At 52.3% G+C, this 14,017-nt stretch overlaps 6 protein-coding genes across 6 annotated transcripts; 3 read left to right on the top strand and 3 right to left on the bottom strand.

The window, feature by feature from the left end:
* Nucleotides 1–1,964: 1,964 nt before the first annotated feature.
* Nucleotides 1,965–3,044, bottom strand: ACET3X_001144 (uncharacterized protein; the record flags this gene model as incomplete). Its single annotated transcript, XM_069446403.1, has 1 exon — nt 1,965–3,044. One exon carries the CDS (start codon nt 3,042–3,044, stop codon nt 1,965–1,967), a length of 1,080 nt encoding a protein of 359 aa, XP_069311386.1.
* A 1,081-nt stretch (nt 3,045–4,125) lies between these two features.
* ACET3X_001143 (uncharacterized protein) lies at nt 4,126–5,323 on the bottom strand. The gene has a single exon (XM_069446402.1). It carries the CDS (start codon nt 5,228–5,230, stop codon nt 4,223–4,225), a length of 1,008 nt encoding a protein of 335 aa, XP_069311385.1. The 5' UTR covers nt 5,231–5,323; the 3' UTR covers nt 4,126–4,222.
* Nucleotides 5,324–6,227: 904 nt separating this feature from the next.
* Nucleotides 6,228–7,026, bottom strand: ACET3X_001142 (60S ribosomal protein uL22; the record flags this gene model as incomplete). The annotated part of the gene is made up of 4 exons (XM_069446401.1): nt 6,228–6,383; nt 6,431–6,618; nt 6,741–6,954; nt 7,024–7,026. The coding sequence occupies 4 exons, from the start codon at nt 7,024–7,026 to the stop codon at nt 6,228–6,230; spliced, it is 561 nt and encodes a 186-aa protein (XP_069311384.1).
* A 371-nt stretch (nt 7,027–7,397) lies between these two features.
* On the top strand, nt 7,398–8,803 carry ACET3X_001141 (uncharacterized protein; the record flags this gene model as incomplete). Its single annotated transcript, XM_069446399.1, has 4 exons — nt 7,398–7,414; nt 7,753–7,983; nt 8,036–8,445; nt 8,499–8,803. 4 exons carry the CDS (start codon nt 7,398–7,400, stop codon nt 8,801–8,803), a joined length of 963 nt encoding a protein of 320 aa, XP_069311383.1.
* A 523-nt stretch (nt 8,804–9,326) lies between these two features.
* Nucleotides 9,327–10,193, top strand: ACET3X_001140 (uncharacterized protein; the record flags this gene model as incomplete). The annotated part of the gene is made up of 1 exon (XM_069446398.1): nt 9,327–10,193. One exon carries the CDS (start codon nt 9,327–9,329, stop codon nt 10,191–10,193), a length of 867 nt encoding a protein of 288 aa, XP_069311382.1.
* A 963-nt stretch (nt 10,194–11,156) lies between these two features.
* Nucleotides 11,157–13,928, top strand: ACET3X_001139 (uncharacterized protein; the record flags this gene model as incomplete). The annotated part of the gene is made up of 1 exon (XM_069446397.1): nt 11,157–13,928. One exon carries the CDS (start codon nt 11,157–11,159, stop codon nt 13,926–13,928), a length of 2,772 nt encoding a protein of 923 aa, XP_069311381.1.
* Nucleotides 13,929–14,017: the final 89 nt, after the last annotated feature.

The raw sequence follows: 14,017 nt of genomic DNA, 5'->3' as shown, positions 1-14,017 counted from the left end.
ATAAATGCGCGCCAATCATTATCCTTGCACTACGCCCGGTTGCTAGCCCTACTACTCCACGCTTCGTGCTTCACCGCTGCACTAACAGGCAGACAATGTATATCCATAAAGGGACTATTCTGCGCTGAACGACAATTAGCGTACGAGATCCTTCGCATATGCGCTTGTGCTAACCTCCCGAGATGGTAGGGGTTCCAGGACGCTCGAAAGGCTGTGTGACATGCAGGAGAAGAAAGAAAGGTGTAAGTGGGGGCATTTGTGGACAACACCTGGGGATGAGAGGCTGATAGATGTAGTGTGATTTGGCCCAACCCGAGTGTGGCCAATGCAAGGAACGCGGCATCACATGCGGAGGCTACGATTCGGATCGCATATTCATTTACCAAACTGGAGGCGGATCTCCCCACTCTATACCAAAAGCAGGACGACATGCGACGGCTACAAAATCGCCCGAACAGCCACACCAGCATATCATGCAAATTGTGCGTGTAAAGCCTGCATCTGATCCAGGAACACGGAAAACCCGTCCTGTTTCGGTACCAATCATGTTGCCAGATGGGCTTGCGAGATCTGCTTATAGCGAAAAGACGATTGCGACTTTTCTAGATATGTACAACCCAGAGGGTGTGATTCGTACCACCAACACAGACGCAAAAGAGTTTGTGAGCTTGTTGCCCCTGCTCAGTACGCACGATGAAGCACTACAGATGGCTAGTTTGGCAGTCGGTATAACACAGCTTGGGATAACTTCGAACAACGAACGCCTTACACGACAGGGAAGAACGTTGTACGGTAAGGCGCTCAAGGAGACGGCAGTGGCTCTACAGAACCCTGACCGAGCGAGAAGCGAATCACTCCTTGTGGTACCACGAGTCATGGCCCTATTCGACATGTTGTTTGGCGCGGAACCAAACACAACCAACCAGGCGAAGAGCTGGATCAGCCATTGTGAGGGCGAGCTAGCCATGATAGTCAGCCGTGGCCCTGAGATCTTTGCGGAGAAGGATGCAGCACACTTGTTTACTAACGCAAGATATCGACTACTGGGGCCTGCTATCCGCGCCAGAAAGCCAACGATACTAAATGAGGAAAGATGGAAGACAATACCCTGGAAGGGACGCATCAAGTCATCCGACGATACTCTCATCGACATCTTGTGCGGCATACCCGAGCTCTTGGAAGCCGTGGACAAGCTGCAATTCCAGTGTATGTGTCAGCAAGAGAGAGAGGGCCTACAAGTGTATACGTTGGCAAGATGCTGGACACTGCACTTCGAACTCGAAGCTTGGATCAATGACAAAGCGAACGCCATATACGCACCTCAGATTGTCAACAACTCAATCCCCATCACGTTCCCCAACTTTGACATTGCCTGCACCACCGTCCGTTACTGGTTAACAGCTCTCCTTCTCTACTCTTCCCTCGACATCGCTCACGGTATCGATCCTTCCACCGATACCCTAACTTCGCATCCCGATCGCCCCCATCCCCGGCCTTTTGCAAGAATGATTATCAAGTCAATCGAGTTCTTCCTCCAAGAGAAATTCGGCCTAACAGGCGTCACGGCTATCTGGTTTCCTCTTGGCAATACACTGTTCTACATGAACAGAAACCGGGAGCCTGACAAGGAGTACATTATGAGCATCATGCGTATTTGGCATAGACCAAAGCTGCCGAGCACAATGAGGGAGTTTTTGAAAAGTTTCAGACATACGGTTGATATGAAGACTTTGCTGCCGAGGCCTGTGAGCGAGCTGTAGAGTTCAGTTTGTCTACTTTGAGATCGGATGAGATACACACGTGGAAGCCATAGGATACCGGGGAGTAATAGGAGCTATGAGAAACCCTGGCTCAAGCAACACAAGACATTACAATAAACACACCCCAAGAACAACTTCCTTGTTCGAAAGAACGAAGCACCAACGCCGTCGCTATGCAGAATCGACATCCCATCGCTCCGCCACTCAATCAAGCTCAACAATTCCAGGCCCAAATACCGTTCTCTCTGCAACGTCGTCCGCGCCAGCGAACGTATCCGCACCCATCGTGACAGCCGCGATAGTCAACCCTTCCATAACAAACTCATCAAATGGAAATGCAGCCTCGAACATAACTCTATCGTTCATCATCTGCACATTTTCAAATCCCTTCACAACCGGCACGTTTTGCCCATTTATCCAAACAAGCTTGAGCTGATCAATCTCAAACATGCCCGCATCCTGCATCGAAAAGGAAAACTTGATGTTCTGCGTCTCAGCCTTGATATCCTTGGTTTCAACAACCAAAGGCTTGAATGTCTTGAGCGGGATGGTATTGATATTGGGGCAACTGTCCTTCACAACAAAGTCTTGTATCGCCGTGAAGGCGAAATCGCGCGCCGTGGTCGTCATAAAGGGCTGTGCGCTTGGTCTCTTCTTCTGCTCAACCCGAAAGAAACCTTCTTGGGAGCCCTCATTTCCTAGCACGGACGACACGGCGCGTACGAGGCCAAAGTCCTGCGAGCGAGCAAAAAGCTCATTGACGTCTTGCAAAGTGCCCAGAACGAGGTCTGTGAACGTTGCTGCTAGAGCAATGGCGCTTGCGTAGTCGGTGACGGGAAAGTTGTACTTGCAGGGTTCGATAGGGACCTGGTTGAAGTGTTTCAGGGCTTCGTTTGCGTTTAGGACGTGCATCTCTTCTTGTGCGACGATAGCTTTTAGAGATTCGATAATATAGCCCTGTCTGTCTCCGAGATCGTAGCCTGGGACTTTGTCGGTTACGTTGGCGACTAGTTCGGTGAAGAAGGCTACTTCAAATAGTTCGTTGAGCGCAATAAGCTTGAGGTTTATGACGCCATCCGGACTGATTGTCGGGGGTGGAGGGCCGTTGGGTAGGGTACCGTGGCCGTCTTTTTGGATTTGAAGGATAGCTTCTTGGCTGGGGTTGGGAAAGCCGTTGGCGAGAGGGAAAGGTGCATAATCGCGTCTGTGGACCGGTGCTGTGAATGCGGTACTTGCTAGCAAAGTGGAGACTGAGATAATCGAAGATATTATGGAGGAGCGCATGATGTGTGCTTGTTGGAGGACTGAGGAGAGCCAGATGGTTGGAGCAGGGGGAAGGAGGTTTATGAGATAGAAAAGTGGAAACGCAACAGGAGGCGAAAGAAAACACTTTCAAGCCCAAGGCATCCGTGTCTTATCGTGTATCAATCGTTCACTTGTTCCGACTTCCGGGTCGTTGTGTCGACGGATGTAGCACTTCCTTAACTTACCCTACTATTTTCATCTAACCTTAGCACCGCACTGTGGATTTCATCGAAACAGATGGCCAACCAAAGCAACTCAGGTGCCATGTGTGTTCGGAAATTCTTGCGTCCGACACTGCGCGCGCACCAGCACTTGAGTGCCATAGCCGCCAAGGCCTCAACAGGGTGAGGCTGTGCATGTGAGAAAGGAAACAACTTGAGCCGGGACAGGAATAGATCGTGGGACATGTTGTCTGAAGGCTTATATTTTAAGCGCTTCAGTAAAGAAAAGCTTGTCTTGCGTTTGGCAAAAGCTTAGTTGCTACTTTGTTTGAGGCGGTCGCCTTCCGAGTCATGCAAGGGTCTCGATTCTTGTGGCATCTAGGGGAACGAGTGGAGCAACTGTTCTCAGACCAAACGCACTCGGTGTGACATCACATGTCTAAGGTATTTCGAGGCATGTTTGAGTGGCGAATGTGGTGTGTTTGGCATGTTTCGACAGGTATAGAAATGGCTTGGCGTGAAACGTGGAAAGAGGCGTATCGCGACGCGGTGCATCTTTGGGTCAGCTTCATGCCCGCGCATGAGTCTAGCCAATGTTGTTGGTTTATGTCAGTAGCAATGTGATAAGCTCGAATTCTGCTTCCTGTAGAGACGTTGCGATTGTCTCTTCCAAGTTGAACATGTGCCTGTCTTTGCTATCTGCAGCATCGCTGCATGTTTGGTATCAGAAAGAAAAAGTTTCAGACTGCCAACTGTGATTATTTTGGTGCGTTCGGGGATTTTTCTGTTGTCATAGTAGTTTGACTGTTGTGAGTGATGGTTTCGTTGACTTTCGCTAGGTGTAGGCGGTTGATTGGAAATTCCAAGGGCGCTAGGCGAGCTAAACCACGCCACGTGGAGCGAAATCCTTAGTCAGGAACCATTGCTATACGCTTCCGTGATATATACAAATCGCCAAGGTATCTGCAGCAGAAGGGAATCTATCAGGGATATCATTTACAGCATAGCAAACACCGTCGCGCACAAAGACAAAGCGGCCATCAGCCCCGCACTGACCCTCAGCCCACTTGCCGCATCCTCTGCACCCTCACCCTTCTGGCCTTCTTCGAATCCATCACCCAAGTACAGAGCGCCAAGCGCGGTCAGGCCGCCATCGTCATCGAACAGCGCCACCCCATCGCCGGTCCACTCGTTCGCATCGTCTGTTCTGAAAGCACCGAACCACGAGTATCGTTCAACATAATCCAGTTGGTCGAGATATGGCAACGTCTGATTCATCATGGCCACGGTGTTGTCCTCATCTTGTTGCGGAAGCGCCAACTCGGTAATCCAAAGCTTCAGCGGCTGATCTCTTGTCGAATTTGTGTTGTAGAACTCATCCAGGGTGCCCAACCAGCCTGCCAAACCATCAAAAGCACCATACCAATGTACGGCAACAAAGTCTGTTGGGCATCCGTTTTCCGAATCGATCTCATAGCAAGAATCGTTGAAGCGTCGTAACCAGTCAAGACCGTTTGGACTACCCGTGGTACTTGGATGGCTGATCAACCAGTTCCTGCCGCCACTATTGCCGTTACGGAAGGGCACAACGAAATCGATATATGCTTTCGCGGCATCTTCAGGACTAATGCTGCTACCACCACTTCCTTCGGTGCCGTCTGGCTCATTGAAGGATAGAAGGTGCTTGCTGCTTTGCGGCAAGCCTGCTATGACGCGTTCGGTTTGACTGTCCTCAGTGGCATCTATGCCATGAATCATAGGGACGAACTCTAGGCTGTCCGCCGGAATGAGATCATTGTTTGGGTATGGAGACCAGTTGTAGTACCATGATATCGGCGAATTGTCGGAGGTAAGCAGGCGGTTGTCTGGTACATGCGAGTCGCCTATGAACGCAAAACCGCGTTTTGAGTCTTGCGCCCATGCTGCAGTGGCGAAGATAGCGAGGAGAGAGGCACAGGATGGCCATTGCCGCCTGTGGCGGGTAGATTGGTGTAGCCGAGCCATGGTAGTGTAGTAAAGACTGAAGAAGCAGTCACGCACGTGAAAACGGTCGCTCTTGGAGGTAACAAAACAGATCTATAGCAAAAGACGTTGAAAGACGTTGAAAGACGGGTAGATCCTAGTGTATACCTGACTTCTTATCTTCCGGCACAATTTGTGGCGAGGTACATGACCACGGCTGGGCTCGCTGGGCTTGCGTCATTGATCGTGGGAAAGTTGGCAAGAGCAAATGAAGCAAGGCAACGAAACACAACTGACTCGGAACAAAGAGCATAGGATTTGCAACAAACTTCATATCAGGGATTAGTGGCATGCAAGATTAGCTGGCCGTTGGGCCTATGCTTTGCTAGCATCAGAAGTTCGAGATGCCATAGTTCCCCCAGTACGCTAGGTTCGATTGGGACTAGTTTGGCTTGAATTCAGCCAGTCCTAAGAGTGGAAAGAAATTCTGCCAGATCAGGGTCCATGGGCTGCGATACATGTGGAGATTGCTTTGGACAATGTTGGAGGCATTCGTAGCTCTGGAGAGAGGCTCGCGTATTTTGGAGCTGTACCCAAAATGCACCCAAACGGGATTGCCGCATGTTACATCGTTGCAAACACAGCATAAGTTGTACTGGGCACCCTCGAAATGCATTCTGAGTATGCCTTCCAAAAAGGTCGGGCTTCTTTGTAGCAAGAATTGCATGTGAAAGACTAGAATTAAACCGCCCAAAACAAGCACGACTGCGACCAGCAGGCGCCTGCAGTTACGTACGAGTCAGGCATGCGAGCTATCAGCATCGTGAACACAATTTTGGAAGTCTCGGCGTTGAACATTTGGGAACCAGGACGTGGCCCTATTTATTTTACGGACCAGACACCGCAGAAATCGAAGTGCCATATCATGCATACATGACGAGTGTGGAAAGACCCTGAATATTCATCGCTCATTGACTCCCAAACCGTGCCCATGCCTTGACCGTTTTCTTCGCCGGAACATCATCTTCTTGTACATCCTCTACTCCTCAGAGGCAGTGATGGCCTTGCGGACGGCGCGGCCACGCTGCCTGGAGTTCAATCGGCGCTCGAGGGTCTCGGGGGCCTTCTGGACGACTTCGGCGGCCTCGGTGAGGATGAGCTCAATGTGAGAGGGGTTGCTCATGTACGGGTTGATCTAGCCATGTTAGAGGGGACTGCGACAGTGGGTCCTAGTGTACATACACGACCGTGAGCACGGTAAGTGCGCCTTCGCTGCTTGGGGGCCTGGTTGACCTGGATGTGCTTGATGATCAGGTTGCTGGTGTCGAGGCCCTTGGTGTCGGCGTTGGCCTCGGCGTTCTTGAGGAGACCGATGAGGATCTCAGCGGACTTGACGGGCCAGCGGGCCTTGGAGACACCGAAAGCCTTGCCTGCTCAAGTCAGCCCATGTTCCTGCAGTCGCCAACATCGGCTCTGTTTCCATGCGCAAAGCTCCTCCCCCAGTGCAGTCCTCCGTCTGTCCACCGTGCGAATCGTGTGCAGGGCTACTCACCCTGAGCAGTGCGTCCAGTGCTGCCGGCGTACCGCCTCATGGGGATAGCCTCCTTGTGCTCCAAGACATTTCCGAGGTAGGTAAGGGCGCGGTCGAGCTTCCAGCCGTTGACAGCCTGAGCAGTCTCGCGGGTGTTCTTGAAGGATACGCGGAGGTAGCTGCCGCGGGCGCGAGCAGACTTTGCGCCGTCAATGGAGGAGGCACCGTAGCGAACCTGCAACAACAATTAATCCTGTGTTCGGTGCGTGCACGGCGGCACAGAGTATCGCGGCGGCAGACGTACCATTTTGTCGAGATGTGCTGTTGTTGTTAGTAGACTGACGACGTGAGGAGCAATCGAAAATCCATTGTGGTTTCCCGGTGCACTCGCTAAGGAATAGTGGGCCGCTTGTGGCTGCGGCACGTGATTGGCCGCGCAGAATATGGCGCTAATTAGAAAAGTTTCAACGTGAGCTTCACCTCGAAGCTCTTCAGCACCTGTACCGCGACATACCGTATCCACAGCCACTTCAACGCGCACAGTCAACGCGCATCTAGTGGAACACATCACGCAGAGGTATATTTGCAAATATGCATGGCCCATGAAATCAAAACTAACTTTGCGCAGTAGCTTTCGCATTCCATAACCTACTCGAACTATCCCGACAACTATAAGCAATGGCTTTCACACCTAGGTACGACTTGCGCACGCCTCGAATCTGCATCGCGAACTACACATTGCGCGAATCATCGCACGTTGAGCGGTGTGTCATCGGATAGATACTAGGTATCTTGACGTCTGCTCGCTCAACATGCGCATTTTGCCCTGCGGAGAAGCTCTGTTTTCCTGCGTTGCACCCATGCAAACTGCACCCTAAGCGTACTTGCTATACCATGCTTCAGCGCACGCATGACACAACGTATAGCGAATACCTCTGGGTTGCTTTCCAGCGAGGGTGCAACTTTGAGGTCATGAGCTTTTCCGTGCTTTCGTCCGATCCTCCATCTGTAACGCAGCTCTAACTTTGAACAGAGGCGGACGTGGCGGCGGCGGACGTGGTGGTGGTGACCGTGGCGGTCGCGGCGGCTTCACCCCCCGAGGCGGTCGCGGTGGATTTGGCGGTGGCCGTGGCGGCGGCGACCGTGGTGGCCGAGGCGGTGGCCGCGGTGGTGGTCGTGGTGCCCCAAGAGGCCGTGGTGCGCCTCGAGGAGGCGGCCGTGGTGGAGCCGGAGCCCGAGGAGGAGCCAAGGTCATTGTTGAGCCGTGAGTATAGCCTGCCCAAGTTGCGTAGTGCGCCTACTAACCACTTCTCCAGCCATCGCCACGCAGGAGTTTTCGTTGCCCGCGGAAAGGAGGATCTCCTTGTCACAAAGAACTTGACCCCCGGAGAGTCCGTCTACGGCGAGAAGCGCATCAGCGTTGGTGCCAGCACCGCGCCCAAGGACGGCGAGACCGAAGCCCCATCCAGCACAGAGTACCGTGTCTGGAACCCCTTCCGCTCCAAGTTGGCCGCTGGTATCTTGGGTGGTGTCGACAACATCTACATGGGCCCTGGCTCCAAGGTCCTGTACCTCGGTGCCGCTTCCGGAACATCAGTCTCTCACGTTGCCGATATTGTCGGACCCGAGGGAACCGTTTTCGCTGTCGAGTTCTCCCACCGCTCCGGCCGTGATCTTATCAACATGGCGACTCACCGCACCAACGTCATCCCCATTGTCGAGGATGGTATGTCACTTTGCCCTATTTTCCTTTTTGATAGTCGCTAATATCATTCACAGCTCGTCACCCTCTGAAGTACCGTATGCTCGTCGGTATGGTCGACTGCATTTTCGCCGATGTTGCACAGCCCGATCAAGCCCGTATTGTCGGTCTCAACGCCGGACTCTTCCTCAAGGTTGGAGGTGGTATCGTCATCTCCATCAAGGCCAACTGTATCGATTCTACTGCTGCCCCCGAGGCCGTCTTCGCACAGGAAGTCGCCAAGCTACGGGAGATGGGTATCAAGCCCAAGGAGCAGCTCACCCTTGAGCCCTTTGAGCGTGACCACGCCATGGTTGTTGGTGTTTACCAGCGTTCGCAATAGACGGAGTGTGAGCCGCAATAGGCTGACGGCGCTTTTCTGATTTCAACGATGCATGCATGTGGTCATATACCTGTACTTTGACGGAACTTGGTGTTCTCAGGCGTCAGGAGGGACTTGGTTGTCATGTTTTGATAAAAGATTTATGGATGCGATTTGAACGTTCACTCAAAGTGCCGAGTGCACTAACATGGTGATGTGTTCTTCGTTTCCATGGCTACTTGTCGCTCTTCTCCATGCCATGTCCTCTCCTTCATCTCGCCATTGTCCTCCTTAGGATCTCGAACCTCTGCTCTATCGTTGTTATTGTCACATAGGATACGAGACGTCGTATCATAGGCCAGAGCTCCAGAATGATGTTTTTTAAACTTCACAGTCTCCTGCAGCGCCTGCTGTGGCGACAAGCGATGTGTTGAGGCGTGACGTCAGACCAACGTACTTAAACAAACAACACCTACGCAAAGTTCACCCCGCGAACACGTCTCCAAACCAAACGGTACCAATTTCACAGTTCCAGATTCTCAAGATGGCAGCCCAAGCACCAGCACTATACAAAAACATCATCATCTCTGGCGGGGCCCGAGGGATAGGTCGAGCATTAACTCGGATGATGCTCGAAGCTGGCCACCACGCCTACATCTTCGATATTGATGAAGAAGAGCTTGAGCATACTACCAAAGTTCATCTCAGACAGTACTACGCCGACGGCAGACTTGGATCGGCAATCTGCGACCTTCGCGATGTCGACGACATCCGTGCCAAAGTCAAGGAGGCGGCCAAGTTCTTCAATGATCGCGTTGATGTCCTGATCAATAACGGCGGTATTGCAAGCCCACAGTGGAAGGATGACAAGACCATGGAGGACCTGTCGACCATCGATGAGTGGAAAGCATACATCGACACCAATCTTACTGGTCCCTTCGCCATGTCTCAAGCTTGCATTCCGTATATGAAGGCACGAGCATCTGATGTTGAGCACGGTGCGCATATTCAGAACGCAAACAATTCCAGTCCAGCAGGTCCATGCATCATCCATATCGGCTCCTTCCGTGCACATCAGTCGGATCCAAACCAGGAGGGCTATGCTTCAAGCAAGGCGGGCCAACTTGGGTTGATGCACTCCATGGCAATCAGTCTGGGCAGCCTCGGCATTCGAGTCAATCTCATTGCACCTGGGCGCATCAAGGTTGCACACGAGAGCAAGGAAGGTGACGAGAACGGTGCAGACTGGGCAGGTCAGATCAGTGAGAAGGACGTGTCTGACCATCCGACAAACAGAGCTGGAAGGCCGAAGGACATTGCTGATGCTGCGCTGTATCTCATCGAGGCAGGTTTCGTTACTGGACAGGATATTACTGTCGATGGAGGGGCGCTACGGAAGAAGAATGCCTAGGCGCATTGGATAGTCGGTTTTTGAAGGGATATGTAGATGCAACGCGAAGAAAAAGGGACAATATGCAGTAGCAGAATCGATACGAAATACCCAACGAGAGCAATGTCTTTGTCGAGATGGAGTGATGAACGACAAGGGCAAAGTGACGCGGAACCAGCCCGCTCGGCCTAAGTCGCACGGGCCTCTGTTCGCCTAAAAATCATTGACGCATCGCGATAGAGTGACGCGCATCGCTTCGACTCGTTACATGCGCTCTTTGTTCCGACAAGCTGTACGCGGTTGCTTCTCGTGTCTGTCCTTCAAATCGTCAAGTTGGCTTCCAAACTCAGCGCCACGAAGCGAGTTACGACCATTACGACTAATGTCTGGTTCTTCGCCTTGCGCCCACGCTGCATTCGACTTGTAGCGCATACAAAGCACGCTGCCTTTACTCTCCACTCAAGACGTGCCCCTCTGCCGAAACGATTCTGCATTCTCTCCCGAACCTTTGCGACCAGCACTCCCCGCTATTCAGCGCTCGATGCCTTGACCGACCTTGCAGCTGCACACCAAGAGAAGACCAAAGCCCATGATCCTGCACAACCTAGGATTCGCACTCGTTTGATATACCGCGATCGGGGACAGGCCGAAGAGGATTACAACCTCGAAAGCACACAGACAAAAGCTTCCAAGGTCAGGAACAGAACCATCGGGACAAGAGACATGTCGTGCAGCCTCGAAATCGTCACAACGCCTACGGCTGACACGCCAGGCACAACGCTGGTGCTGCGGACGGCGAGCAAGCACTATGTTTTCGGCAACCTGGCAGAGGGTACTCAGCGGGCAATGGTACAGCAGGGCACTCGTTTGCTAAAGGCCCAAGATTTCTTCTTGACAGGGAGAGCAGAGTGGAAAAACATGGGCGGGCTGATTGGCATGATGCTCACCTTGGCCGACTCGAGTACGAGCTCTTATACCACAGCCATGGAGTCGTTTCGTCAGGCTCAAGAGCGGGGAAAGAAAGGCGATGCGCCACCAAAACCGCACTTCGACATATACGGACCGCCGAATCTAAAACACACTCTGGCAACATGTCGGAGATTCATCTTCAGAAAGGGCATACCGATTAATGCTACCGAATATTTGAAGCAGTCGCCTGAGAAGAATGAGGATGGTGCCATAGTTCCGACCTGGCAGGACGCAAGTATCAAAGTGTGGGCCATGTCAGTATTGCCGAGCGTTTTTGAGCCGGACGGACAAGCGGAAGCTGAACTGGAGAAGCGGCGAAAGCACTTCGACACACACTTGAACACTTTCGACGCTTTCCAGGCTCCTGAAAACGAGAGTCCAGAAGACCGCGAAGTAAGATACGACCAAATACGGACAGCGACCATCAAGTGCATGTTTGACTCGAATTGGAAGATGGACACACTTGTCGAACGACACATCTCCGAGGTAGAAATGCCTGCGGCCATGTTCGTCCGTAACCCTGACACACACGGATACGAGCTCTACCAAGGTCCAAAGCCGGGTGGCCCAGATCCTCTTCCTGATATCACCGTCTGGACCAGGACACCGTGGCCTGGCGCTACCATACTGGCTCTTCCACCAACTCGGCCAGCGCCAGAATGTGTTTCGTATATTGTGCGGTCGCATGCATCTCGTGGTCAATTCGATGTCGCACGCGCGAAAGCGCTAGGTGTCAAACCGGGGCCTGATTTCGGAAAGCTGACCAGCGGCCAATCAGTACCGAACGCAAATGGCGAGATGATAACCCCAGAACAGGTCATGGGAGCTGACAGGCCCGGTCAAGGTGTCGCCATCCTGGACATCCCCTCAGTCGCGTATATTGAAAGCATCCTCCAGCGAGAAGAATTTAGCTCTCCAGAAGTGATGACAGGCATCGGGGCTATCGTTTGGATGCTGGGTCCAGGCGTCGCGGGCCATCCGGCTCTCATCGAATTCATGAACAAGATGGAGAGCGTAGAACACGTAATATCATCCATAGATACTGCGCCGAATCGCATTGCAAACGACTCGGTAGCAGCACAGGCTATGCGTCTTGGGCAAATCGACCCCACAAGATATTCTACACCCGTATTCGACAACACTTCTCTACCACAAAATAGCCTGTATAGGACTGGCACGTCAGCAGCATCGCCGTTGCCCAAGGGAGCCATTGCTGCTGACCGAGGCATGTCCTTTACACTCATGCCGAAGTTTGTGTTCAAGAAGGACACTGTTTCCAAGCTCTTCGTTCCTAATGAGATACAAAGCGAGACCCCACCTGAAGTTCTTGAGTTAGCTAAACAGGCCCAGGCAGCTGTGCATGGTAGCCGCGGAGACATGCTGGCGTGGAGACGGCTACTGGCGCGTCCTGACACCGAGGTCACAACCCTCGGAACCGGCTCTGCCTTGCCGTCCAAATACCGTAACGTGTCTTCCACTTTGGTACGGGTTCCTGGCATCGGAAATTATCTCCTTGATTGTGGAGAGAACACACTTGGCCAACTTTCAAGAGTCTTTCCCTACGAAGAGCTTATCGATATCATCAAGAACCTGCGGATGATCTGGATTAGCCACCTGCATGCCGATCACCACCTGGGTACAGCGGCAGTGATTCGTGCCTGGTACCAAGTAGTACACAACGCCGTTCCCAATCCCGAGTCACTCGATACTTCCGCGAGCAACATAGACACCAGCGCATATGGTCTTTCTGTAATATCACACAGTGGAATGCTACAGTGGCTCAACGAATACTCTGCAATCGAAGACTTTGGATACAGCCGCATCCTCCCTCTTCAAATCACCGCCAATGAAGCACGCAAGAGCTCGACATTATCCATACTAAACTCATTCGGTAAAGACGAGTCTGAGAACCCGATCGTGAAAAGAGGTGACTTTGAACAACTGTTTGGGTTCCAAGACATACAAGCTGCCAAGGTGGCACATTGCCACGGAGCCATGGCTGTTTCAATGACTTTCCCGAGCTCGCCATCAGATCCCGAAGGTGTAAAGCCACTCAAAGTCAGCTATTCGGGCGACTGCAGACCGAGCTACCACTTCTCCAAGATCGGAACTGACACGACTGTTCTTATTCACGAAGCAACTTTCGATGACGAGCTTCAAGGTGACGCAAAGGCAAAGAAACATTCCACCACCTCCGAGGCACTTGGTATCGGCGCGCAGATGAATGCCAAGGCGGTGGTGCTCACGCATTTCAGCCAGCGATACCAAAAGATTCCCGTCCTACAGACCGTCACCGACGGCGAGGAAGAGGACCCTCTACTGAATCCCAAAGAAGTCGCTGAAGACGTTCCCATGGAAGATGAAGAAGCCGAAGTCGACCCGACCATCGAAAATGCAGATAATATGGACATGCACCCCACTATTCCGTCTTCCACAGCAGCAGCCCCAGGCCCTGCAAACCCAATGCCTTCACTCACACACGAAACCTCATCCTCGCTCCGGGAGAATGCGCGTGTCATCAAAGTACGCAACAGGGACATGAAGGTCGCCATTGCATTTGATTACATGCGCGTCAAGATTGGCGAGATTTGCGAGCTAGAAAAGTTCAACGATGCATTGAACGAGTTACTCGTCAAGGATGAGGACGCAGACGGTATATTAGAGGAAGCTACAAAGGGCGCGAGTGGGAACGGGAAAAGGGCGAGTGAGGATGACGGCGAGGGCAAGGAGGGCAAGGGAAAGAAGAAGCAGAAGAAGCAGAAAGAGAAGAGCAAGCGGAACAACTGAGGTGTTCTGGAGGTGCTATTATGAGTCACGGCTTTGATGTACAATATGTGTAGAAAGCACAGTGTCTGTGTGTCTAGAAGAGCTCAAAA

Source organism: Alternaria dauci, chromosome 1, assembly GCF_042100115.1.
Source record: "Alternaria dauci strain A2016 chromosome 1, whole genome shotgun sequence".
NCBI classification, from domain to species: Eukaryota; Fungi; Ascomycota; class Dothideomycetes; order Pleosporales; family Pleosporaceae; genus Alternaria; species Alternaria dauci.
This window is presented reverse-complemented; position numbering and strand designations above follow the sequence as displayed.

What these genes read in the sequence shown, in the direction of transcription:
- ACET3X_001143 (XM_069446402.1), bottom strand. Translation starts at nt 5,230, where the DNA reads ATGGCTCGGCTACACCAATCTACCCGCCACAGGCGGCAATGGCCATCC.